Source organism: Lissotriton vulgaris, chromosome 8 (genome assembly GCF_964263255.1).
Source record: "Lissotriton vulgaris chromosome 8, aLisVul1.2, whole genome shotgun sequence".
NCBI lineage: Eukaryota > Metazoa > Chordata > Amphibia > Caudata > Salamandridae > Lissotriton > Lissotriton vulgaris.
Window position 1 is genome coordinate 1,217,931,755 of NC_141696.1, and position 25,904 is coordinate 1,217,957,658.

General features: G+C 44.5%; 1 protein-coding gene across 7 annotated transcripts in view; it reads right to left on the minus strand.

The window, feature by feature from the left end:
* Window positions 1-25,904, minus strand: part of NBEA (neurobeachin) — a 1,820,918-nt gene that overhangs the window by 1,006,621 nt on the left and 788,393 nt on the right. For 4 of the 7 annotated variants that reach the window (XM_086935108.1, XM_086935107.1, XM_086935112.1 and 1 more), the window contains 2 exons: window positions 23,309-23,435; window positions 18,289-18,324 (listed from right to left, as the gene is read on the minus strand). In XM_086935108.1, the coding sequence (XP_086791234.1) occupies window positions 18,289-18,324; window positions 23,309-23,435 (163 nt within the window). The remainder of the gene's footprint in view (window positions 1-18,288; window positions 18,325-23,308; window positions 23,436-25,904) is intronic. The other 3 variants (XM_086935110.1, XM_086935109.1, XM_086935113.1) reach the window with 1 other exon arrangement.

Here is a 25,904-nt window from a genome sequence, read left to right on the forward strand (position 1 = left end):
GTCTAAGCAGGACACGTCCCAGCCTTGCCAATCTCAGCCTAAGAAGTCGCGAGGATGCCAAGGTATCAGTAGTCTTAATGCCGGTCCCCTACTGAGAATCTGATTCCACAGCTGATTCTGATGCACCCCGGGTTCCTGGGTCCTTCAGTGAAGGCTCATCAAACTGAGGCATTTAGGGAGGCCATGCTTTGCATTTTTGGCCCCTTACTAGCTCTCTCTGGTGCACCTTTGGGCCCCATGGATCCACAGAGGCCTTAAGCCTGGTTCCCATCCGCGGGTCTGCCCTCCGTGCCAGCTGGGACTCCTGAACTTGCTTCGGGTTCAGCTACAGTTTCAGAGCCATTTCCATATCCAGAAACACGATCTACACTGGTTCCACTGTATCAACACCAGAGGATGACGTCAAACCCAAAATTCTGTCCAATGCTGAACAGAATTAGACTTCTCGACCGCACCTGAAGCCATGCGCAATTTTGGTTCCTATGCGCATGGCTCCTGTTCATTCTGCCATCAACATGTCGCTACTTTTACCTAAAGGCCATCCTCCAGTACTCCAACAACTCTTTGGCTGCTGGTCTTTGACCAGAGCAAACCAGCTTTTGGTGATGCTGGTGATGGCGGAGACAGGTTTTCCCTACAATATTATCATGACACTTTTTATATGGACTATCAAGAAGCCAGTGGACTGGCTACTTCCCCATACACAGCGTTTGTTCCCTCCTTCCACCACCCCCAGATCTGCCACAGAAGAGTAAGCGTTCTTTGCTATGGTGATTAGAAGGGCATCTGAAGATCTAGACCTAGAACTTCATTCAGTCGAAGTAAAGACTAACGTTTTCACAGAGGTGCTGCAACCTGGTCAGTACTTGTCTAAACCTATGCTGCCATTTACCGCGGACCTAACTGACAGTCTCATCAACACTTGGTCCAAACTAAGCTCTTGCCCACCTGTGACCTAGTAGCACGACAACAGCAGCCAGCTCCTAGTGCCTCTGCCTTTCTCACACAGCATCCTACTTCAAAGAGCTTGGTGGTAAAGGTCTCCACCAACAGAGTTAACCCAAATTCCTTCTCTACGAACCCGCCGTCAGGGAATTGAAGAGAATGAAGGCATGTGGGTAGAGGATGTTCTCCTCTTCAAGCCTCACCCTTCATTCAGTCAAAGTCAGCTACTTGCTCGGACAATAATCCCATGTTTTATGGGACTCAATTGCTTACATTTTGCTTGCAGTCCCTGAGGAATTCAGAGCCAGTTTAGCAGAGACCATTCAAGGTGGCCAAAATGCACCCAAATAAATCATCCACTCAGAACTGGACACAACAGAATGCTTGGTTCGAGTGGTTGGCAATAACATGATGCTCTGGCACCACACGTAGACAAGATCCACTGGCTTGTTCGCTAACATTGAAGTATCTTTCACGGATTTGCGATTCGAGGAGTCTTACCTCTGACAAAAAGGCAGACTCTGCCCATGAGTACTTTAAAGAAAACAGAGCTACTGCTTGCTTCCTCAATCTTTCCGCACCTGCTAAGTGAGATACACATTATCCACAATAACAATTTTGCAATTTTCACTTACTAGGGGCTTTGCTTTCAGGCAGCGTGAAGTTCTACCTCCCAAACAACAGGGGCTCTAGTAATTTTTAGTCAGGGCAGGGGATTTAGCAGGCAATGCTCAGGCCAACGGGGCACAAACTTACCAGTCCCAAGCCCTTCTGGTAGCAGGCTCCAAGGCACTTTAGTTTTTACTTTAGGGGCACACAACCATGCAGTGGAAGGCAAGATCACTCTTTTTCTCTACAGGTGGCAAGCCATAACATCCAATGGTTGGGTCCAAAAGACAGTTGAAAGGTGCTACACCTTTACATTATTTTCTGCCCTCCCACCTACTTCACAGTGGCTTTCAGAGGATCATTTGTTCATTTTACTTCAGGAGTTTCAGGCTCTCCTGGAAAAAGACAGTACCAGTGCCCCTCGGGTGTTCACAAAGGTGAGGACGCTGGTTGAGGGTTCATTCAGAGGTTGGGAGTACCAGTTTTTCCCTGCCATCGAGGACTGACTGCTGAAAGCAGGTTCAACTTCTTACATCATAAGGATGGCCCTGAGGCTTCTGGGGCTATGATCCCGAAGTTTTAGCCTCCGACTTGGGTTTCAGTAAGGAAGGATCGTAGGCTTCCAAGACTATTGACCTCCTGAATCCTGCTAGTTGATCATTGCAGATGACACATGCATGCTCAGCAGTGGAATATGAAGTCTCACTGGGCGCAGCACCAATGGAACCTGTCAGACAATATCTACGTTTTGGAGGAGACTACAAAAGATCGGCAGCAGTGGCTGCTCAACCACAATTGGACCAGAAACAGATCCCACTCCCTGACCCACTGAGAGCGGACAGTGGAGACAGACATATGACTGTTGGGCTGGGGAGGTCATCTGGTGGAAATCAGAGGAGTCTGGTCTTCGGTAGAGGCCCACCTTCACATCAACCTGCTGGAATTGCGGGTCAATTACTTGACATTGAAAGCCTGCCTGTGATCCATCATAGGGAGGCTCGTTCAGGTCCTCAAGGAGAACGCTAAAGACATATGGTATTGCAACAAGCAGGGCAGAGTGGGGACCTGGACTCTGCAGCAAAAGGCTCTGAGTGTTTTGACCTGGCTAAATTGTCAGGGCATTTACCTGATCATACACCCCCGGCGGGAATTTTAAATGCTAGGACAGACAAATTGAACTATCAGCTCACGAATATCAACGGCATTTGCAGGTGGTGCAGGATGTCTTCCAGCAATGGGGAGAGACCCGAGTTGATCTCTTTGCTACCGCTGAGAATGTGCATTGTCCACACACTTTTGAGTAACGCAGTTCACTGGACAACTCTCTGTTGGAGAAGCATTGCACTTACATTGGAGCTGGGGACTCCTGTATACCTTCCGGCCACTACCTCCACATGCCCGAGTCCTGAAAAAGATCAAGAATGACTAGGCCCAAGTTATCCTTGGGACACCAGATAGGGCCCAGAGAGAGCGTACCTGGAACATCTGGGCATGGTTATCTATTCTCCTACCAGGCTGCCACTTCAGTAGGATCTTCTATCGCAACAGTAGGGCATGGTCTTGCACCACAGACTGTGCAACCTATACTCCCTGTGCGTGGAGACTAATTTGCAGCAGTTGATCACATTGACAGCCAGGCATTCTTCTTTGAAATCTATTTACGCCAGGCACTGGGAAATGTTTGTGGCTTGGTATAGCACACGTGAGATGGACCTGTTGCAATCCAAAGTGTTGAATGAGTTACTGTTTGCACTGTCTTTGGCCCAGCAAAGACTTGCATTAGGCATTGTTAAAGGAAACTTGTTGGCACTTTCAGCATTTTTGTGTCTACCCAACAAACCATCCTTCTTCAAATCACCTGTTGTGATGCGTTTTCTCAAAGGTTTGAGTCTGCGTGTTTCACCTGAACCCTTTTGTTATGCCAGAAGGACATTAATGTGGTCGAGTGAGAGGTCAAACGGTAAGCTTAAAGAGTCGAATTTAAGATAGTTTTAAGGTCGAACTTTTCTAGTACAGCAGGCTGCAAACCTTTTTTAAGACTACTCATGAAACGTTAGACAAGGCCACTGGCCTGTGGTCAAAGAGGTGTGCTCTTCTGATGCTTCACATTAAAATGACTGAGAAAGTCCCTGAATTCTCCACTGTTGAAAAGTGGGCCATTGCCAAATTTTAAGATCGCAGGAATATCCCATATCACAAAGATGCAGTCTAATCTCTTGATGACGCTTTCTTGAGTGATAGATGAGAGATCTTCTATCAGAAAACAGCAGTATTCATCAAGGAACACCATCAAGTGAAATCTGTTGTCAAAAGAACCAAAGAAGTCAACAGCAATTCTTTCCCATGCGTGCGTTGGCAACTCTGACATGTTTAAAGAGTGTTGAGTGTTTTCGTGACAGGCAGTTGCATAGATGACAGGCCTTCAATTCTCTTTCAACTCTCTCATCGAGATGTGGAAACCAGACTCTTTTTCGGGGAGAGCTCGTTTGGTGGCAATAATTCCTTGATGTCCTTCATTGCCCACTTCAATTATCTGTTGTCGCAGGCTCTCCGGAATGACAATCCTGAAACCTCTGCCTACCTGAGTAATGAACAGTTCATGTTTGACATTTTTAAACTTCTGGTATTCAATGTCACTGGTAAGCGGTTGAGGGTGCTGGTACCATGACTGATGTGTAATAATGTTTTGCAGTTTCCGCATGTCACTATCCTGACTCGTGGCAGTGACAATTTGTTCCAAAGAAATGGCAGCTGCGGTGCTTTATTTTTACAATGAAATATATGTATGTTTCAGCCGTCTTTGAAGGGGTGCCAAGGCACTGTAGAGGCACTTGTGAGAAGTAGTAGGCAGGGTTTGGATCTTTCCCTGGATGATGCATGATGGTGTAGCTGTATTCTTGCAATCACAGACCTCAATGTTGAATATTAGAAGGAATTTTTGCCTTTGGATTGCCAAAGATGGTCAATAATGCTTGATCATCTGTCATAAGTGTGGAGGGCTTCCCATACAAGAAATACTTGGAAATGTTCACAAGCCCACACCACTGCTAAGCTTTCTTTCTTAAGTTGTGAATAAGCATGTTTGGTTTGGGACAAACTTTGGCTTGCATATGCCACAATAGGTCCTTGAGCATTTGGGTGGTCTCTGTGCTGTGCAATGATGGGGCCTTACCCGACAGGGTAGGCATCAACAACAACCTCAGTATGAAGCTTTGGATCAAACGATGCCATTTCAATAGCGTTCTCAATAGCTTTGCTTACATTCATGTGACCAATGAAAGAAAACCTTCTATTTCGTCAAGTCTCTCAAAGGTGCAGTTACAGTGGCATAGACTAGTATATGTCATGAACAAAAGCTGACCATTCCAAGGAATGAACCCAACATGGAGACATCTTGTGGGGGACTGGCAGTTGACAACAATTGCACTTTAGCTGGATCAGGTGTCATACCCCCATCAGAAAAGATATGGCCAAAGAATGTTAACTTGGTCTTATGGAACTCACATTTCTCAGCATTCAAAGTTCAAGCTGCACCAGCGAGCAAACAACACACCTGCATGAGAGATTTATCATGCTCCTTCTGTATAGCTCTGAAAAACAATATGTCATCCCTATAATTGAAAGCATTAAGACAGTCTGTATGATACTTTGAATTACATCTTGAAACAGTTCAGCAGCTGATTACACTGTAATGTAGTGTTTTGCAACGGAACAGACCAACATGTGTGGGAAAGGTTATAATGTACCTGCGATTCTCCTCGAGTTCCAACTGATGATAACCTTTATTCAAAGCAAGGCGAGAGAACCTTTGCAGCATTTAATTGTGTATTGTCGGCAATATGCAGACCTGGATGTCGTTCTTGTTTGCTTGACGCATATCCATGCAGATGCCTACAGCTCCTTCACTGTCTTCCTTGGGTTCTACCACTATGGGAAAAACCCATGACATTGGACCAGTAGAACGCTCAATGATATCATGTTTGAGTAAGGATTCAGCTTTTTGTACATGAAAGGCAATTTGTCTGTCTTTGAGCAATAGGACAAACGTCCTCATTAATGGGTAATTGGAGTTTCATAGTCTTGAGTTCTCCCAACCCATGAAACAACAAAGGAAATTGACTTACTATTTCACAGTTCACTGATATCAGTTCCACATCAACAGCTGTGCTGAAGCTGAGTAAACAGGAGTTTCACGCCGTACTTTGTACATGAATGGGTGCTTGCACTTTGTTTTCTTGTGTTTCATGGTTGCTACAAATAAACCTTGACTTTTTAGTGGCATCCATGCAGCCTACTTATACACTTTAGTTTTTTATGGCATAAGTGAAGGCAATGGAGACAGTTCATTATATTGCTGCTCAGGCATAATATTTATTGACGCACCACTCTCAATAATGAAATGTATTGAGCAACCATTGACTTTTAGTGTGATTTTTGGACAATATTTGATGACTTTGGTGCTTTGTCGTGTCAACTTTTTTTGTACCGGTATGTTTCGTCACATGTAGCATGTCCAACATGTACAAGTTTCTCTGAGGTAAACATCGACATGGCACAACCATCTTTTTCACTTTCACTTGGATTTGATACTGAAGAACTGTTCAGTGAAGATTTAGATGAAGATGTCGATCGACTTCATTGGATGTCGATTTGCCTCAGATGATGTGGCTGCTTGGCCTTATAGCCGTGCACCTGGAACGTTCAGGTGGCCATTTTGTCTTCACGCTGTGATGCACTTACTTTTCCTCCGCCTTGCAGACCATTACAAAATGGTCCTCCATTTCACAGCCCTTGAAGATCTGCACAATGTCGGGACATTTATCTTCCTGTGGAAACGAAAATCCACACCTGAAGCACAACTTCTTTTTCTGTGGAGAAATCACTCTATGCCCATTGGCCTTGTGCTTTGGATTTCTTTTCACGTTCATGAGTAACTCACAGTGGGCACCTCCGGCCTCAATGTCAGCAGCTAGTCGATCTGCATGCTCTTCAGCTTGGCAGCCATGAGAACTCACTCCAGACTAAGAGTTTCTTTCAGAATTCACCATCAGAATGAATCTGACTAGCACCTGTCAGCTACTCTGAGACGTATAGCTTTCTTATCATTAAATTACTTGAACTTACAGTGTTTGATGGGCAAATCCAGTCTATCATCAACTTTGTTGATGGTCTCACCAGCTTTCTGTTGTTCTTGACTGAAGATTTACCTTTCGTAATCTACATTCAGCATTGGATTGAACTTGAGATTCAAGGCTGCTTTGATTTGACTGTAAGCAATTCTGTCAGCTCGCAAATTTTTTTTTAACTTCTTTTACACCTTCATCAGCAAGATTCTTAAGTTACTTGATAATCTTCTTGTTATCTGCTTCTTCTATCAATGAAATTGTCAAATATCTTTATCCAGGCATTCTATCTGTCACTAATATTCAGCTTTTGGCGGTATTGAATGGCGGTGGTGGTTTCAAGAAGGCAGGGACGTTGTAACCACTGGTGGAACTTACTGATGTGGTGAGGCCCGTCATCTTTGATACTGACAGGAAGCATGATCTCTTTCTTGGTCTCCATTGGAAAAGCAAACTTTCACAATTCCAATCGCAGCTCTCGGCTGTCTGAACTTTGGAGACCTCTGGAGTCGTTCTGAGCCCTACTCTGATGCTTTGGCGGTATGCTGAGTCATGCATTCAATCCAATTAAGCTTGTTTTGTGGCATTGATGAAATGGATATATGTGACCTGGCAATGTTAATGGAAAAAATCTGATATATGGGATAATATCTAGGAAATACTGACTCTTTAATAATGGACATAGGGATAGTCTACAAATTTATGATCTGTTTCTCAGTCGAGCAATACTTTCTAATTCACTCGTAATTTACCTATTCACAGTGTAAAATCATTAATTTGATTCTTTTCCCTACTTATTGTCTTTGCTTAAAATAATTTTTAGAAATCAGTATCAATAGCAACCATGGTGAAGGGGTAAAGGCTAAATCATAAACTTGGAGTCAGCTAATAAGTCTGTGACCAGAAAAAGACAGAGCTAGATTGATAAAGGGTGTCCAGTTGATTGGTTTGAAATCTTTACTTTGAATTTCATTACTACATCATCCTCAGGTTGAGGTTCAAGGTGGAATCCAGGTCACCACCTTCTAGATACCACAGTTTTCTAGGCTGGTATGAGGGATTGGGAAAAGAAATCCAAAACGGTTGGTGAGAGTGCACAATGTAAGTGCTCAGATTTTGATAGGGTGCACATTGGCATTGGTTGCGGTGATAATCAGATAAGCCTTGAGTTCTGAGCTTCTCAAACTTGAACGAGTTTGAGCCATAAAGCTAAATGAATGTTTTAGGCTGAGTACACTGAGGAGGAGCGGCAAAGAAATGCACTGAAGACCTACAACAGCACAAGGCTGCCTGGGGCAACAGAAGAAAATGAGAGGCAGGGGTGGAGAAAAAGGAAGGTTGACTATGCAGGAGAACACGGATTGTGGTTGCATCAAATACAAGGTAGAACAATCGGCCAATGCTGGGTGGCAAAACCTCCAGGTCTAGAAATGCAGATTTCGAGGAAGCACAACAGAGTGGCTCTTGAACTTCATGCAACAAAGACAAGTTGCAAAACCATGTCAATGTCTACAGGCAATAGACACTAAATCAGCACTTCCTGACAACTGGTCCTACTTGCACAGGCGGACTGGGAACTGAAACCGGCCCTGGCAACCAGCTCGGCAGGCCGGCTGGCTTCCAGAGGGGGTAGGGCTAGTTGGAAGCACCACTCCCGTCACACCGCTGCAGCTTGTGTTACAGGGGAGCGATGGTGCATCTATGCTGCAAACCCGGGCCCAATAAAGAAAACGGCCCCCAGGGGTCCAGAACCAGCCCCCACCCTGGTGGCCCGCTAGGGAAAAGCCCGGTGCCCGCTATATCCAGTCCAGGCCTGCCTACTGGGAGGAAACGTAATAATATGAAAAACTGCTGTGCGATCCGCCAAAGATTTAGGGGAGAACAAGGACAAAATGTGATGGCCACCATCTTGTCCATTTCTAGGCCTGGCAACACGATGTTCTCCGAGGTTGCACTCGGGTACAAGTCCACACTGAGCAGATGCTCTCAACTGACCCACGTGGTATCTGCACAAGGATTGCAGAGTATATCACTGGCATTATACCAATTATGGAAACCTGAGTGTGGCACACCATTTATGGCATATACAGCACCCTGATGCGCTATTTATTAAGGAAGTGTCAAAAGAAAAACTAAAATACAAAAACATAAGTTGTAGGAAATGAATTCCACATTCTAAAACCATTAATCACTAAATATTCCAATCTTTTCATCCAAATGATATACCTGAATTATCTCATAATTTTTTATGTTGTATAATATTACCTACTTTTGATTAGTTTTCAAAGCCCAAAAGCACGCATCAAAATCAAACAAGACAGATAGACTATATCCATGGCAGTCCCAATCCGATACATGTCTGCCTTTCACTCAAGACAGGGGGGGGGGGGGGGGAAACCCAATACACCCTTGCGGGCTTGGGCAGATACTAAGAGTATAGGGTTTAAGGTGCCAGCAAGGGAATTTATTCATCAAGGTGATTTTCAGATTCAGATTTGTATTTCAATTCTTACAAAAATCTAAACAATTAAATCAATAACTGCTATAACTTTAGAGCGTTGTAATATTCTGACAATCAATACAATAAAAAGACTATTCAGGTGATATAGTCAGAATAAAGATGAAAAACAACACGGGATAATCTTTTTTCAAAAATATTTCTTATTTATATTGCTCATAAATTCATAGGGTACATATCAACAGTTTGCGTTGAGTGCAATGTGTACAAGGAGTTAGACAATTCTTCCTATAATTCATCTGAATTAAAAGTCCAATCCAAGATAAAAACAGTAAGTGACATCAATCTTTCTTAAATAAAACTGCCACTTATACAAATTTTCACATATGGAGAAATGTACTATGTAGTCGATGTTTCGGTCTTCAGTTATATTAATCCATCAGACCTTCTTCAGGACAACACAGTGTGCATTTAGCAGTGACCCTTTGCAATGTGGTCCAGTTATGACCTTAGGAATATTGGAAATGGTCAAATGACTCATTGGTAGTCCTGGTCTGTATCTGATTTTGATTGTCCCCAGGACTAAATTTAAAAGTTTTTTCCTTTTTGCACTTAATGCTTCCTATTTGTAAAAGCAATCTTTTGGCGTGGTGCGCGAAAGCCTCTCGGAGTCACATGAATGCTGACCTTAAACCTTATACTTTCACTCAAGACAGTACTATAGCTATGCGAGCGGAGAAAACATCAAATAGCAGAACCCAGATATTGTTTCATCTCATCAACGTTGATAAGTTGTACCAAGTACTCTGAACCCACATCACCCCCTACCTGAGAGACCTCCACTGGCTCCCTATCCAGGAAAGATGCCAGTTCAAGATCCTCATGCATGCCTACAAAGCCCTCCACGATCTAGGACCTGCCTAACTCAACCATCGCTTGAACTTCCACCAACCTGCTAGACACCTATGAGTTTCTTCACTCACCCTCACTCCCCTGCAACCACCGTACCCGCAGCAGCAGAAGCTCCTTCTCCTACCTGGCAGACAAGACCTGGAACGACCTCTCCCTGCAGCTCCATACGGCCGCCTCGCTTACAGACTTCAGAAAGAGACTCAAGACATGGTTCTTTGACAGCGTTACAGCACCCAGATACCCCTAGGGGTGACAGAGGGGGCTTTACAAATGCTGAGTGATTGATTGACTGATTGAGTGAATAAGGGATGCCAAGCTTGCATGAGCAGCAATAGTCTCAAAATTTGTTGTTGAAAGTGACATGCACCTCATAATGTGTGCCAAGTTCGATCTCGAATCTCTGAAGCCAAAAAGTGTTCTTTCCTCATAGAAAATGTCAATTTTCTGCTTGCGCCTTGAATCTGAGCAATAACCAAAGGTTAGCTATATATTGCATGTAGCTGCCATAGAGATTATCCATTCATAGCTGAACCGGCCAGACATGGATAGAAAAGGGTCACCTCCAAGATGCTGAGAGCCGTGCCATTGGTTGGTTTGCAAATCATTCACACCGAAGAAGATCTGGCACACTGGGGTGAAGCCAGTGGATCACTTGGCTTTGGTCTGCTCTAGTTCTGTGGCCTTCTGAGTGTACCAAAGTCCAGTATATAAGAGAAAAATCTATAACAGGGTTAACACTGCATTCAGTGCTTCTTATTTTTTTTTAACATTTTTTTTATTAAGTATAACAAGCAAGGCAAAGACAATATACATAGCGCTTTGTTCACATAAGGTCAGGTAAACAGTATTTCAAATAATAAGCAATCATTGTAGGGAAGGAGGGGCACAGGGGAGAGACAATAAGCAGACAGTATTGCAAACATTGAATGTGGGGTCAGGGGGAAAGTGGGATATCTATGTTATCTACTGCAGGTGGTGTACATATGTCACCTCGATACCTATTCCATGGCCCCCAGATTTTATGCCATTTCCGGGGGCGGCGCGGGCCAAAAACACCGTTTTTTTCCAAAACATGCACCAATCCATGTTTTCCTTCCACGTCTCAACCGTAGGTGGCCTTTGGGACCCCCACAGTTGTGCAATATCACGTTTACCGATCATGGCCCCCAGGGTCGCCCACTGGGTCTGGGCCACGTTGTAATCTGTGGGTTCCCAGACATTTAGCAAGCAACGTCTGGCCTCCGGTAGAAGAGGAACACCCGTAACTTCTTCCATTACTTTGTACACCCCATTCCAATAAGCCACTACGTCAGGGCATTCCCAGATAATATGCAGAAATGTCCCCATCAGACCACATCCCTGCTTACATAAACCCTCCTATGAAAAGCCCATGTGGACCAGACGGGGGCCCGTGATGTACACCCTATGAAGGATCTTAAGCTGGACCAGCCGAAGTCTCGCTGGAATCGCAAGCTCCTTGGGCGAGGAGATCGCCGACTGCCAGTCCTCATCATCTAATTCAAGACCGTCCCGGACCCAGACATCACGCAAGGGCAACAGAAGGTCCGATCTATCATTAATCAGCGTTTTATAGACAAGGGAGATTGTACTGTCCGGAACGTGGCCATCTAGCAATCTATCTTCAAGCGTGGACGACTCGGGTATCGCCTCCCCCGTCGAAAAGACGACATCAATGCATGGTGATTCTGGACATAGCGGAAATACTCAGAGTTCCCCAATTCAAACTCCTTCTTTAAAGTATCAAACAACTTCACTTGTCCTTTAACCCAGAGGTCTCCCACCTTGCTAATACCAATGAGGTCCCATCTATCGAACCCTTTAGTCTTCCACAGAGTACCAAGTCTATCTGAGTCGAAAAGTGGGGTCGCTAAAGTCAGGCGGTCCTTCCAACCCATAGAAGCAGTTGCATCATGCCATATACGAACCGCTGTCCTAGTAGGCCCGGACAATGACTTGACCTCTGATTTCGAGTACAGTGCCCTATAGTAATTGCCCCCCGGCAACAACCATCTATCCATAGCAACGCAGGATTCAGTTCGGGACCATAAATACCATGATTAATGGCCCCCAACTGAGACGCCCAATTCTATTGCTTGATGTCCGGGAGGGCAATACCCCCATCGTACCACGGGAGCGTTAGTTTGGACAACGCAATGCGAGGTCGACCGTCCCATATCAATTTCCTCTGGAGACCCTCGATGTTACGAAAATAACTGGCAGGGACTATGTCAAGCGTGTTTTGGAGGGCATATAGGAAACAAGGCAAAGACATCATCTTAAAGAGGGCCGCGCGTCCCAACGGCGAGAGTGGAAGTCTACGCCATCCCGCGACATCCTGCCTCAATCGAGTTAAAGGTGGGAGAAGATTCAGCTCATACCGAGCCACAGGGTCTGTGGAGACCCAGATACCCAGATATTTGAATCCCGTCTGTGTCACCTGTATGGGGCAGTTACGCGGGAGAAGGGGGACGTCGCCAGAAAGAACGTACAAGTAGGATTTTGCCCAATTGATAATTAAACCCGAGTTTCTACCAAAGGTGGCCAGGACATCACAGAAAACCATCAACGATTTCCTGGGCGAGGTTAAATAAAGCAATATGTCGTCAGCATAGAGCGAAATGCGATCTACATAGTCGGTGAACCACCGAATACCCCTTATCGAGGGCTCCCAGCGGATCTAGGCGGCAAGGGGCTCAAGGGCCAGGGCGAACAGGAGTGGTGACAGGGGGCACCCCTGACGGGTACCACGCCCGAGACTAAACGGGACGAAACTCGACCGTTGACTACGATCTGCGCAAGCGGGTCTTCGTAAAGAAGCCGGACCCAACCAATAAAGCCGGGACCAAAACCAAATTTAGCTAATCAGTGCTTCTTATTTAGATAAGCCTCTTTTTATTCGGTCTATCCTGTCACTTACCCAATTTCTCAATAATCAAAAAAAGAGTGTCTTAAGGAGTAGGCTTGACCACAGTAGGGAGCAACAAACTTAAGGTACAGGAACGACCTCACTGGGACGTTAAAGAAAGCCCTCACTCACCATCTAGTGATGACATGCTTCATCATCGGGCTCCACCAAAGAGACAGAGTGTCTCTTTGGTGTGCTACAATGCCAGATCTACTGCGGAGCGGGATAGTGAGTTCAGGACGTGTTGTGCAAAAATAAACTAACGAGTGGTGAGGGTATTGAAATAGTCAGTAGTGTATGAAAAGTAAACTTTTATTCTATGATCACTAAAGACAGTATTTAAAATGTTATGTGTATGGAAGCAGTCCACATTAATTTGAATTTGACTTCTCCAAGAAGACCTGCCGCACCCTCGAGAAAGCCTGGCTCCTCGAACGGACCACTGACAACATGACCGCCCTCAAACACGCGACCCGCAAGCACCACCAGCTCATCTGCACCACCAAGAAGAAATCACTGAAGGATCAACTGGACAACAACGCCCACAACAGCAAGGAACTCTTCAGCATCGTCAAGGAGTTCTCCAACCCCAGCACCAGCAACAACGACATCACCCCTTCTCAAGATCTCTGCGACTCCCCCGCCTCGTTCTTCCACCGCAAGATTGCCGACATCCACAACAGCTTCGGCACACCATCCCCGCACCCTACTGTCGAACCAACGCACCTAGCCACGACCCTCCGCACCTGGACCGCGGTGACCACCGAAGACACAGCCCGCACGATGAACACCATCCACTCCGGATCTCCGACTAACCCCTGCCCCCACCACGTCTTCAATAAGGCCGACTCCACCATCGCACCCCAACTCCGAGACGTCATCAACACCTCATTCGACACCGCCACCTTCCCGGAGAGCTGGAAGCACGCCGAGCTCAGCGCCCTACTGAAGAAACCAACAGCAGACCCCACCGACCTCAAAAACTTCCGCCCCATCTCGCTCCTCCCTTTTCCTGTCAAAGTCATTGAGAAGGTCGCCAACAGACAGCTTGCCGCCTTCCTCGAGACGAACGGACCCTCGACCCCTCGCAGTCCGGTTTCAGAGCCAACCACAGCACCGAGACCGCCCTCATCGCAGCCACCGACGACATCCGAGCCCTTCTCGACAACGGGGAAACAGCGGCACTCATTCTCCTGGACCTCTCCGCCGCGTTCGACACTGTCTGCCACCGCACCCTAGTCCAACGCCTCAGCAACACCGGCATCCAAGAGAAGGCATTGAAGTGGATCATCTCGTTCCTCGCTGGAAGAACACAGAGAGTCCGCCTCCCCCGTTTAGTTCCGAGGCCACCGAAGTCATCTGCGGCGTCCCGCAAGGATCTTCACTCAGCCCCACCCTCTTCAACGTCTACATGAGACCTCTCGCAGCCATCGCACACCAACACAACCTCAACATCATCTCCTACGCCGACGACACCCAGCTAATCCTCTCCCTCACCAGAGACCCCGACACCGCCAGAACCAGCATCCACGAAGGGATGAAAGACGTCGCCGAGTGGATGAAGAACAGCCGCTTGAAACTGAACTCAGACAAGACGGAAGGCCTCATCCTTGGACCATCACCCTCCGCCTGGGATGACTCCTGGTGGCCCCCAGCCCTGGGCACCGCCCCCAAGCCGACAGACCACGCACGCAACCTGGGCTTCATCCTGGACTCCTCCCTCTCGATGACTAGACAAGTCAACGCCGTCTCCTCCTCTTGCTTTCACACCCTCCGCATGCTCCGCAAGATCTTCCGCTGGATCCCGATCGAAACCAGGAAGACGGTCACCCAGGCCCTCGTCACCAGCCGGCTGGACTACGGAAACATCCTCTACGCCGGAACCACAGCCAAGCTACAGAAAAGACTACAACGCATCCAGAACGCCTCAGCCCGACTCATCCTGGACATCCCTCGACGCAGCCACCTGAGGAACCTGCACTGGCTCCCCGTCAACAAGAGGATCACGTTCAGGCTCCTCACCCACGCACACAAGTCCCTCCACGACCTGGGCCCCAAGTACCTCAACGACCGCCTGACCTTCCACACACCCACCCACCAGCTACGGTCCGCCAGCCTCGCCCTCGCCACCGTACCACGCATCCGAAGAACTACCGCCAGAGGCAGATCCTTCTCCTACCTGGCGGCCAAGACATGGAACTCCCTCCCCATCCACCTTCGGCTGACCCAGGACCACCTCACCTTCAGGAGACAGCTCAAGACCTGGCTGTTCGAGCCGTAGCGGTCCCCTCCCCCCCCCAAGCGCCTTGAGACCCTTCCGGTTGAGTAGCGCGCTATACAAGTGTTTTGATTGATTGATTGATTGAAAATGTTATGTGTATGGAAGCAGTCCACATTAATTTGAGTGGTAGATTCCTATGTATCAGTTGACATGTTTCTTGCCATAGAAACGGTGTAATTTTACCAGGTAATTCTTCAGGACTATAAGTGTTCTATACCCTGGCGGTATGGACGCGCTAAGGCCCACCCTTACCTAGGGGCGTGAAAGTGAAAATGAACAAAAAAGTGAAAAAGTGCAAAAAATTAGGAAGAATAAATGTCTTCCTAATAACTCCTGGTTTAGGAGGCTTCAACTTTGCGGTTTCTGCACTTTTCTGGTATTTAAATAAATCACCATGGGTCTCAGGAGGGGGGTGGGAGCGTATTCGGCATACCGCCCTTGACGCTCGGCACCCTCAGTCTACCTGCATCGCCCTCGGACTGGACCCTGAAGATGACCCAATTTCGACATGTTTAAAAGCATCATTTGAGTTCACTGCAATTTCACTGGATAATGAGAAAGCCCAACAGAGGATTTAAACTGCCCTCTACTGGACATTTTGTTTTACCCAACATTTGCAATTAGTACAACATTTCACTTTATGAAGTATCCTTAAACGAAGGCGTGAAGGGATAAAGTCTTAACATCCTGTTAAAGTAATATTGACAAGAGCAGTTATTTAAAAACACAAAAGGCAGATGGAAATAAAATAATGTGAATCACCTTTTTAAGACCTTTATCGAATAACTGCAGAAAAACACATAAGAGCATTGCAGTCTATCATGGAAAATACATCATTATTGTTTAATAATTCAAGCAGCCTGGCCACTATTCTAGATTCGAGTAATCTGGGCTGGAAGTAACTGTACAGAGAAGCGACAACAGCAGAAGGGCCAACCGTCAGCGATAAAGGATCTCAACGCCAAGTAGGAGTGAACGGAAGGAAGGGTGTTTTCTTATGTGCTCCCTACAGGCAGAGGAAGGGCCACATCGCATGCAAGGCAGTGTGGGTAATAACAGCAGGCAGACACATGCGATAGGGGAGGTAGGTGGATAAAGGACAGCAAACCATGCATACATTGGCTAAAGAGACAAACGACACATGCACGTTGTATGACGATGGATGGATATTCAAGGCATTTGTGATAATAGATGAAAACGACAACATGCAAATACAGGAGGCGGAGCCGTGAAACAGGAGGGGCTAAAGAGGGAAATGGTTAGTATAGGAAAGTTCAACCAACGTTATCAGCCTACATAATAACCTGAGTATTGTCCAAGGGTCTATAGACTTATTATCATGTAGCACCTGTACCACTGTTTTTTGATGTTACTGCCACTTCCTGAAAACAGAAAGGCAAATTATCTATTTGTTAATTAATTCAATGGGAGCTTTTTACTGAAGTGGGCCTAATGCTTATTTCAGTGGGAAAAGTTGTTTTCCAAACACTGCACATGACAAAAACGTTTTCCAACACACTGGGGAAAGAGACCATTACAAGACGAGGAAATGAATATGCTCTGCCACTTTTACATCTTGGATAAAGCATTCAAGGACACAGAAGGACAGCACAGAACTGATGCGGGGCACTATGCCGCGCATAGGTGACATGTACACGTTCCTTATATAGGGAATCGTGGCATGATCATCTACAAACAGAATTGAACAAATAAAGGTGCAGAGGAAAGTCGCAATGTGTATTTTTATATATATATATATATATCATAATGTAGCGGCTGCAGGGCTCATAATGAAAAATGGCTGTGAAGCAAAACTTGACGTTTCTCCCCCCACACAATGAAAAGTTGCTTTGTGAAAGAAAGCCACTTCAGCAGCCTGTATACACAGCAGCTACTGTGCACAAGCAATGGAACACATAATGCCAATCATGTCCCACTTCCTTCCAATTACTCTAATCTGGGTCATTTTTAAGTGCAGCTGCTACTTGAAGACTTTCCAGTTCACTCTAAAAGTGCAGTTCACTGAAGGCACCATTGTTCAATAAAAATAACTAGCTCAATGTGAGGCGGAAGCCAACATGAGCCTGTTTTATCTCCAATGCAAGGACTGTACCTCGCCATTCCCGTTTCAAAATGGCTGCTGTTGCTTTCGATTTTTGGCACATTGCATGGCAGGTGCACACCTCACCTATCTGGCTGTTGCGGAACTACGGTGGGCACGTTAGGACACCGCTGGCCACTGCAGTTTTCCAGTTATAACACCGCTTCTATTAGATTCGTTTGGTAACAGCTGGGTTTTTACATACATTTATCGGATTTGCATGGCGGTGGTTTATTTTAGTTGTTTCGTGGGGCTGCTTAGTCGTAATGGCCTCATTTGCAGTAGAACTTGCTTTTTCATTTAAATTGAGACATTTAAGTCAATGTTTAAAAGCATAAACGCGGCATCGACTTAACACCTGAGAAGCATTTCCTTATTTGAGCTAATAACAAACGCCCTTTTAATTAAAGAATGAAAACATGGGGTAGGTTAAAAACGTAGAGATTTGTGCTAAATTTATAAATACCTAGAGGGGTTTAAACATCTTAACTCTGAATAAATAGTCTATTTTAGTCATTTATCGTTTCTCTTCCATTAAAAGGAGCTACTTCCTTTCTGCTACACTTTCTGTCCACTGTGAGGCTAATCATAGTCTTTTCTGTAAATATCTTCCTATTTTCTTCCCATGTTTATGAATCATTTCAGCCAAAGGATAGGTCAAAAGTGTTCTCTCAGCCTAGCTAAAGTTATCTGACCTGGAGTCGAAATGGTGTGCACAGTCTATCCCTTGCATAAAAAAACACAAAACATTTTAACATCACAGAAGCCTGCCTTAGAAGGACCTCTGCCGTAAAACATTAGTTTACATCCTTTGTGAACACAGACTTTTTATTTCATAGAGAAAAACATCATATATATTTAACTTTGAAGGGAGGGAATTCTCGATTGGGAGGTCAGTGACCAAAGACAAAAAGAGACATGCAGTATGCTTACTTTGATCTGGCCAAACACTGCGTTTCCACGGATTGCCTGTCAAGTTCAATAAAGCTCATCAAGAAATGTGGGTTCAACTTTTGTTACCAATGTTTTTGCAAGTTTTTTCACAAAGGATGTTAACAATTTCATGAGCAATCCACCGCAACCCACTACATCCAGAGCACAACACAAAACAAGCATGTGACATCGCTACCCAACAGTGAGTGTTTGAGACACGGGATAAGTTGGCCTGTTCTCCCAGCCCGTAAAGGTGCAACTATCAATAGGAAACTCAATATTTACCGGAGTTGTAAGTATTACACGTGCTTAAATTAAACATTTCACCCAGTTGAATCGTTCAAGATATAAACCATACAGTACATATAAAAACACATAAACACATAAAAACACACTTTGTCCCCAATCTTATGTATAACCTTTCATTTGGCACCCCATGGTGTTCAGATGCATCAATGAAAAAAAACATTCAAGCCCAGGTCTGTCAACAACATAGAAGATCAATTTAATATACAATCTTTGCAAACCTGCAGGTCTCCCTTTCATAAATTAAAATTCCAGTCTATCTACTGCAACTGAATCTAACTGAACTATCATAGTTATTATTTTCACTTTTCTAAAACGTAATTTGGCTGGAAATCGGTTTCACAACTTGTTTTTAGTACAATAATGCTTTCATTTGTTGCTATGCTTCAACATTTTGCGTATAGTTGTTTTAAAATGACAAATACTTCCATTAATGTCTGTGCCTCCAAGTTTTTGCCAGGAACTCTCGGTCTTCTTGACTATGGCAAATAATTGGCTATTGGCTATCTGTTGTTGTGACTCATACCGCCTTAACCGCTGCGTTTTTTCCGCCGCAGTGCAGGCGTTCTATTAGGTGGGCGGGGCTGTGCCGGGCTGGGGAGGGAGTGGCCAACGGGAGCACGGAAGGGGTTAAAGGTCATTAAATTGCATGACACTCAAAACAAGCGTAGCCAACAGAGTAGAGTATGGCACAACCCTTCATATTCCGATATTAAACTTATACCAGTTACACTGAAAGTGATTTAATTTCTTGCAAAATTAGTTAATGACAGTACTCAATTGTGCATCAGTTTGGCTATCAATGTTGGACTAACATATTAGAACATTGGAATGTTGAGTGCTCCATTGAAAACAATGGAGTGCTCTGGGCTTCGAATGGCTAGTCAAAGCCCGGAGCATCAACCTTCCAATGTTTGTTCAAAGCAAAAGTTGTGAACAAAGGCCTCACGGAGCCCTAGGTGATTTCAGTCCCCTTGGGCTCTGTGAGGCCTTTGTTTTACAAATTAGAACATTCTGCCCTCTAGGGGCAGAATGTTCAAATAGCCTTCGAGCCATCCGTAGCGGCTCTACCAGCCATTAAATGCCATCTCCCTTGTTAAAGGTCCAAACCAAATGCTGGAGTAGGCTTTTAGGCCGGAAGAGCTGGCTACAGCGAGCTCCAAGGCTATAATATGTTTTAATGTTAAAAGGGTTCACAATAACGTTCACAGTAAGAACGTTCACAGAATCAGGATTAGTAGATATTTGGACCAGCAGATGGAATTAAGGCTCAGGGCATGAGTGAGAAAGGAAATTATAAAGGGGCTCGTCATCCAAAATGTATGTAAAACTTACAAACATCTTAGTCTATGGATATTGTCAAACATTTGGAATTACCTTTTTGTACCCTGGGAAAGTACATGAAACGAATTTGGAAAAACACAGGAGCAAGTGTATTTCCATGAGCACGGAATACACAATATTTGACACTGGTGCAGGTGAGAAGGGTTATCCATAAAGAAAAATATTTTCCCTGTGGAGAGAAAAGCCAAACTCAAATAATCTGTTATTGAGTTTTCCAGCAGGTGTATTTCTGCATTCTATCTTTTAAAATCTGCTACACTGGTTGTTGAAGGATCTCAACCAGAGAGGCGAGGACCTATAAGGAGGGTGAGGGCCTTTATCAATTGTATAACCAGAGGAAGAAGGGTTACATGGCTAATAAAACATTTCACCAACTGAGGGAACAATGCCCTAAATCAAGCAGGGGGAATTAGAAAGACAAAAATTGAAATGTTGCAGCCGAAGGCCTATACCTGCCATTGTTGGTCCAGGGCCACTTAATTGCCTTCAACAGAGCTCTCAGCATTCCAATGTTCTAATATAGTCTTATAGCCCACTTCCGAGGGATGTACCAGTTGCTAAAGACCCTGAACCTGAGTCATAGGCCTGAGCCGAAGGCCTGTCACCTGAGCCTGGTAGAGAGGTTTCTCAAAAAGTCAGTGAGCAATCTTTGGTAACTACTTTCAGAGTTTATAATATGTACATAACTAGTACAGAAATTTAGCATTCTAGCAACTTTCTTTTTTTCTACAAACCGTATAGCTGTTAGGAGTTTATTTGCTTTGTTAGCTTTTTCTTAGAAGTTTTGTTTCAGTTTAAGTAATTCTATCTCTCTGATCGTTCGGTCACAAGTGTGTTTAAGCTGTCCCCTCAGCTGGGGATTAGCAGCGCTCTACAAAATTCACATAGCATAAAAATAACTGCTCTCAAGGCCATTAGTGATCCTGTATTTTTTTACGGGATCCTCAGCCTTATTCAGTTTTTCCTCCAGTCTCTGCCTCCTCAGCACTATATCATATCTTTCATCAGTCCCAGCAGCTATAAATGTGCCCGTCACCTTGCCTTAAAGGCATGCTAAACCATATACATTTGTATCTCACCAGTGTCATTTAATCTAAATTATTTCTCAATTTGATTTCTAACATCAAGCTCATATTAAATGTTTCAAAACCCCACGTGTTTCACTTTTACTCTGTACTCCAAAATTGCAGTTCCTCCAGTAGGTCCTATGGCTATGTGAGAAGTAAACTCCTTTTCCGTTGGGTGTTTTTTTTCTCCATAAGTGTGAGCCTTTCAAATCTGATAATGATTTTATTAAGGAATGACACATCCCAGACATACTGTACAAGTATTTATTAACCCCTTCGCTGCAGGGGTTAATCCCCCGCTGTGCTGAGGGGGAGGGGGGCGCGCACAGCGTCCCCATGCTCATGACAAGCTGAGCTTGTCATGAGCTAAGGCGCCCCTGTGCTCAGGACGAGCTCAGCTCGTCACAGGTATATTGCCTCCAGTGGAACGCTCAACTCACTAGTTTTAGCTCATTTGCATGTGTGTGCATCACAATGCACTTTGAAAAATGCATTTAGTTGCATTTTTCAAAGGAAGTGCAAATTACCATCAACTTGAAGTTGATGGTAATTTGTGATTCTAAATTGCAAAAACACAATTTACGATTGCATAATGCATCGCATTTAGGGGATTGGAATTTGGGATTCCCTAACTGCATTCGCAATTAAGAGAATCGCAAACAATTTCGATTTCTTTATATGGGAATTGCAAAAAAGGTACATGCATCTCAAAAGGTCATTTTGCGATCGCAAACAGCCGAATTTTGCGATTCGCACTATTTGCGATCGTAAAATGGTTTGATGCATGTTCCCCATTGTCCCTTGTGGATCTCTCCTCAATATCGTCACACTTTGTAACGGATTTCATAGAGTTTTGTCTGCCATTACAGGGGTAGACTGTTTCTCATCACGTCACTGTTCATTTGTGTTATGAATTATTCAATTGAATTTACTCTCTTGCCTGTAGCTTGCATGTCTTTCAAGAGATCAGAAACTACAGATTTCATTTCTGGCTTCATAGAATTTAGCTACTCAGCACAGGATTTTCTCAACCTATCCTGGATGTCAGTAAGGTGTTGCTGCAAATCTTCCTTTGTGAGTGAGGAACATCACTCTTTTTTGTTGCTCTTCCATTTTGCTGATCCTCACAGGCCTACCCTGCTATGGCATTATTCAAGGTCTTTTATAGAGTTTCTGTTGCCCCCACATAAAGAGCTGAACTCATGCTACAGTTTTCCCCAGTTCCACCTTCCTCATAGGGCAACAATATACTCTCTGAGGAATTGTTAAAAATACTGTGATTCCAAGTAACCCATGTTTTTTGTTTGGCGTCTGATAATATATGAGCCAACCTCTTCCTGCCAAGACTGCTGAATGAGCAGATCTTCTAACAGAAGGTGGTGATCACTGTGCATCTGCTTCAGATAGCCAACAGGTATCCATGCAAACCAACAACGCAGTGTCCTGCCTGTTGGGGTGGGCTTCTTTTTTCACTTATTTGTGGTGCTTTGCATTAGTCTGCTGGTTGCTGTTTTCATGTTTTTTTGTCCAGCAGAGCTTTCATCCTTGCTACCTATGTTTTACATGGTATTTTGAGGATCTGTACTATGCTTGCTGTAGTGTTTAGTCTACTTGTGCACTGGGCTATCCGGTTTCTTTTAGTACTCAAGTGACAGTATGATTTGACTGTCAACTTCCGGGACCCAAGATGGATGCTTTAGTACTCCGTCAGAGCAGTCTACTCTTCCTCCAAAGCTTGGGTGTTCACAAGTGGTTCATTATAGTCTTGGAATGCTTCTCTCTATGGATTGAGCTGTCTTTCTTTGCTGACTTGCGACAGTAGCAACCGGTGCTGGTAGAGAGTGGTTGATAAAAATGATTTCCTCAGCCTCATAGGCGTCTTTATGGACTAGGTCTTAAAATACTGGAGACCTCACACAGGGTCAAAAGGTTCACTGCACAATCCTCTCGAGTGTGCCTTTTTTCTTAATATTGTCCAGCATTCTTTGCACCTCAAAGAACGGCACACTCCCATATGAGGAATGCAAACCATGTCCATAGGAGGACAACCCTTTTGAAACTAGAACAAACAATACTACATTTCAGCACACGCCTCACATGTCAATGTTCTATTACCTGCATGGCCCTTATACTAATGTATTCATGTACATCAGAACCTAAAGTAAGGAAGCTATCAAAGCTATCTTTTATCACTCACCATCTTTAAAATGCACCCAAATCTCCATCATAACATTTCTAACTATACAATTGGGCATTTTATGTCAAATTAAAGTCTATTAAAATAGCATTTTGCAATATCTCACCTCATGTTTTCAGCAGAATCTTCTGGCATTGGAGCAACAGTTTGTACTGCTGGAAGATTTTTACTCGTAGCACCATTTACAAAACTGGAAGATGAAGAGGAAGAAGAGGACGCAGAATCCACAGCACCTGTTGGGGCAAAAAGGTCATACACATTTCAATAACATCTTAACATTTGAGCAAGGGTAAATTAAACTTATTAAAATGAAGGTAAAATCTAGTTTACCATTTATAGAGATATACTTTGCTATTGCATGTGAAAATATAACAATAAAACGGACCTAACATGTTAGGTTACTCCAAATTTCAGCCCTACATTGAAGTAACTGCATCTTAATCCTATTTGAAGTTACAGACAGTTGCTTGGTACAACCTAACTTCAAGGAATCAAAAGGAGTTTGTTGTCTACATTAAGGAGTATGAGAAAATCTCGGTTTTGCCTGATTAACCCATTGTTTGCGAACTGATGCTTCTGGTTTTTAAACTCGGAACACTTGGGTACTGATGCCCAGACCCAGTGCATGTGCCACTGCCCCCAAAACATGTTAAACTCCCCTAAACCCTGCTGGAATATTTCACTGTCTAGTAATGCCATAGTATATGGTGCAATCAAATACACAAATGACACAAAAATAATAAATGTCCCCTTTAGACTACAGCACATTAGCCATCCACTGTGCTGACAAGTGAGAGCATGGCCTCAGGCCTAAATGTGAAGCCTAACTCCTGGAGCTATTAAATCTGCATGAAAACCTGTCAAGATAACCATTAGGTAGCCCAAAAGGTAGGTTGCCTAGTATTGAAAAGTGGTAGATGCAAGAAATTAGTGTTGACATGCACCTACAGCGACTAGCCCCCAAAAGCTATTTTCACTGTTTAGCTAACCTATGACAGAAAGTAAAGTTCAGAACAAAATCATAAGTCTGTTAAATTTGGTTTGGGACAACTTACCAGAAAGATTCAACCACTATTTGAATGTTTATTGGACATCCATGTTAGTGTCTGAGTCAGGGTTTTTAATAAATATTTAGCAAAGCAATTTTTAATCAGTTAGACTTTGTCTGCCTCTTCCTCCATTAGTCTGCCTGAAGCAAGCCTCTGTTAGTGCTTCTCCTAATGATGTGTGAAAGCTGCTCCAAGAACAGAAACAATGGCTTAGGTCTTTGGCAAGAAGACCTGGGTGTGAGGTATGTGACTCATATCTGCTCATGAAGGGTAGTTAGGGAGGGTTTAGAAACTTCATTACCTTGAAAGAGACCAGGGCAAGGATTGTCAATGAATGGATGAATTAAATAAATACCTTTATGAAGCACAAACGAAAAAGTGTCATCCAGGTGCTAAGTTATAGTAGGGTGCAGTCAGGGCCGGACTGACCGTAGTGGGCACCGGGCGTTTCCCCGAGGACCACCAGGGAGTGGTCGGTTTCGGCCCCTAGGGGGCCATTTTTGTTACTGAGGGTCGGCAATATCGGGCCTCTGTAACAAAATCAGTCGAAACCGGCCCTCACAAACAGCTCGGCTGCAACCCCCCTCCCTCCAAGGGGTGCCGGCCGAGCAGTTTGCCGGGGCCGGTTTAGGTTCCCAGTCCGGCCATGGGTGCAGTTATGAGGAGTCGATAGCAGAGCGACCAGCCAACATTAAATCTCTCTGAAAAGGTGGGTCTTCAGTAGACTCTTGAATAAGTATTCTGATGTGCCGCATCTAAAGTGATCGGGCAAAAGATTCCAGAGCTTCGGGACCAGAAAAGGGAAGGAGCCCCCACCTGCTCTGGTCTTTTTAATTTTGGGAATGTAAAACAGGTTGTGATTGGCTAAGTGTAAAGCTCTGCGAGGAAGGTATTTTTTGATTTTGTCATGGCCTTTCAATTGTGTAGCCCTCAATGTTATTATCAGGGCTTTGAACTTCATTTTTGCCTGATGGGAAGCCAGGGGAGACATTTTACGCCATTTTAAATAGATTTCCTTTTAGGAATATTCAGCACCTATCTGGCTGCAGCTTTCTGAACCCGTTGCAATCTGTTTAGCAATGCTTGGGGAGATCCCTAGAGCAACACATTGGCATAATCAAGCCTAGAGGTGATCAATGCATGAACAAATATATTTCTCGTGTGTTCTTGCAGTAGAGAGAAACAGACTCCTGTGGTAGTATTAATGAAAAGCTTAAATGAGAGGGCATTGCCTAACTTGATCAGTATATGGTGAAGGGGAAGACCCATATCAGAATGCCAGAATTCGGTCAGATCTGGTGTGGAGGAGGGGCCACATATCAGGATTTTAGATTTTTCGGAGTCCAAGGAAAGATAACTTTTATGCATCCAATCTGCTACTGCAGATAGGCAACCTTGAAAGTTGTCTGAGGCCGCACCGTAAAGATGTGTAAAGCAAACATCAACTGGGTGTCATCAGTGTAGGATGCGACATTAAAACCACATGCTTGAACAATAGCAGCAAGGGGAGACACATAGAGAGTAAATAGACATGGACTTAAGGCTGATTCCTGAGGTACACCACAGTTGTTTTCTTGAAATCCCGATATAACTGGGCGAAAAGTAGACATCTTGCTTGTGGTTGGAGAGAAAGGAATTGATCCATTGCCACAC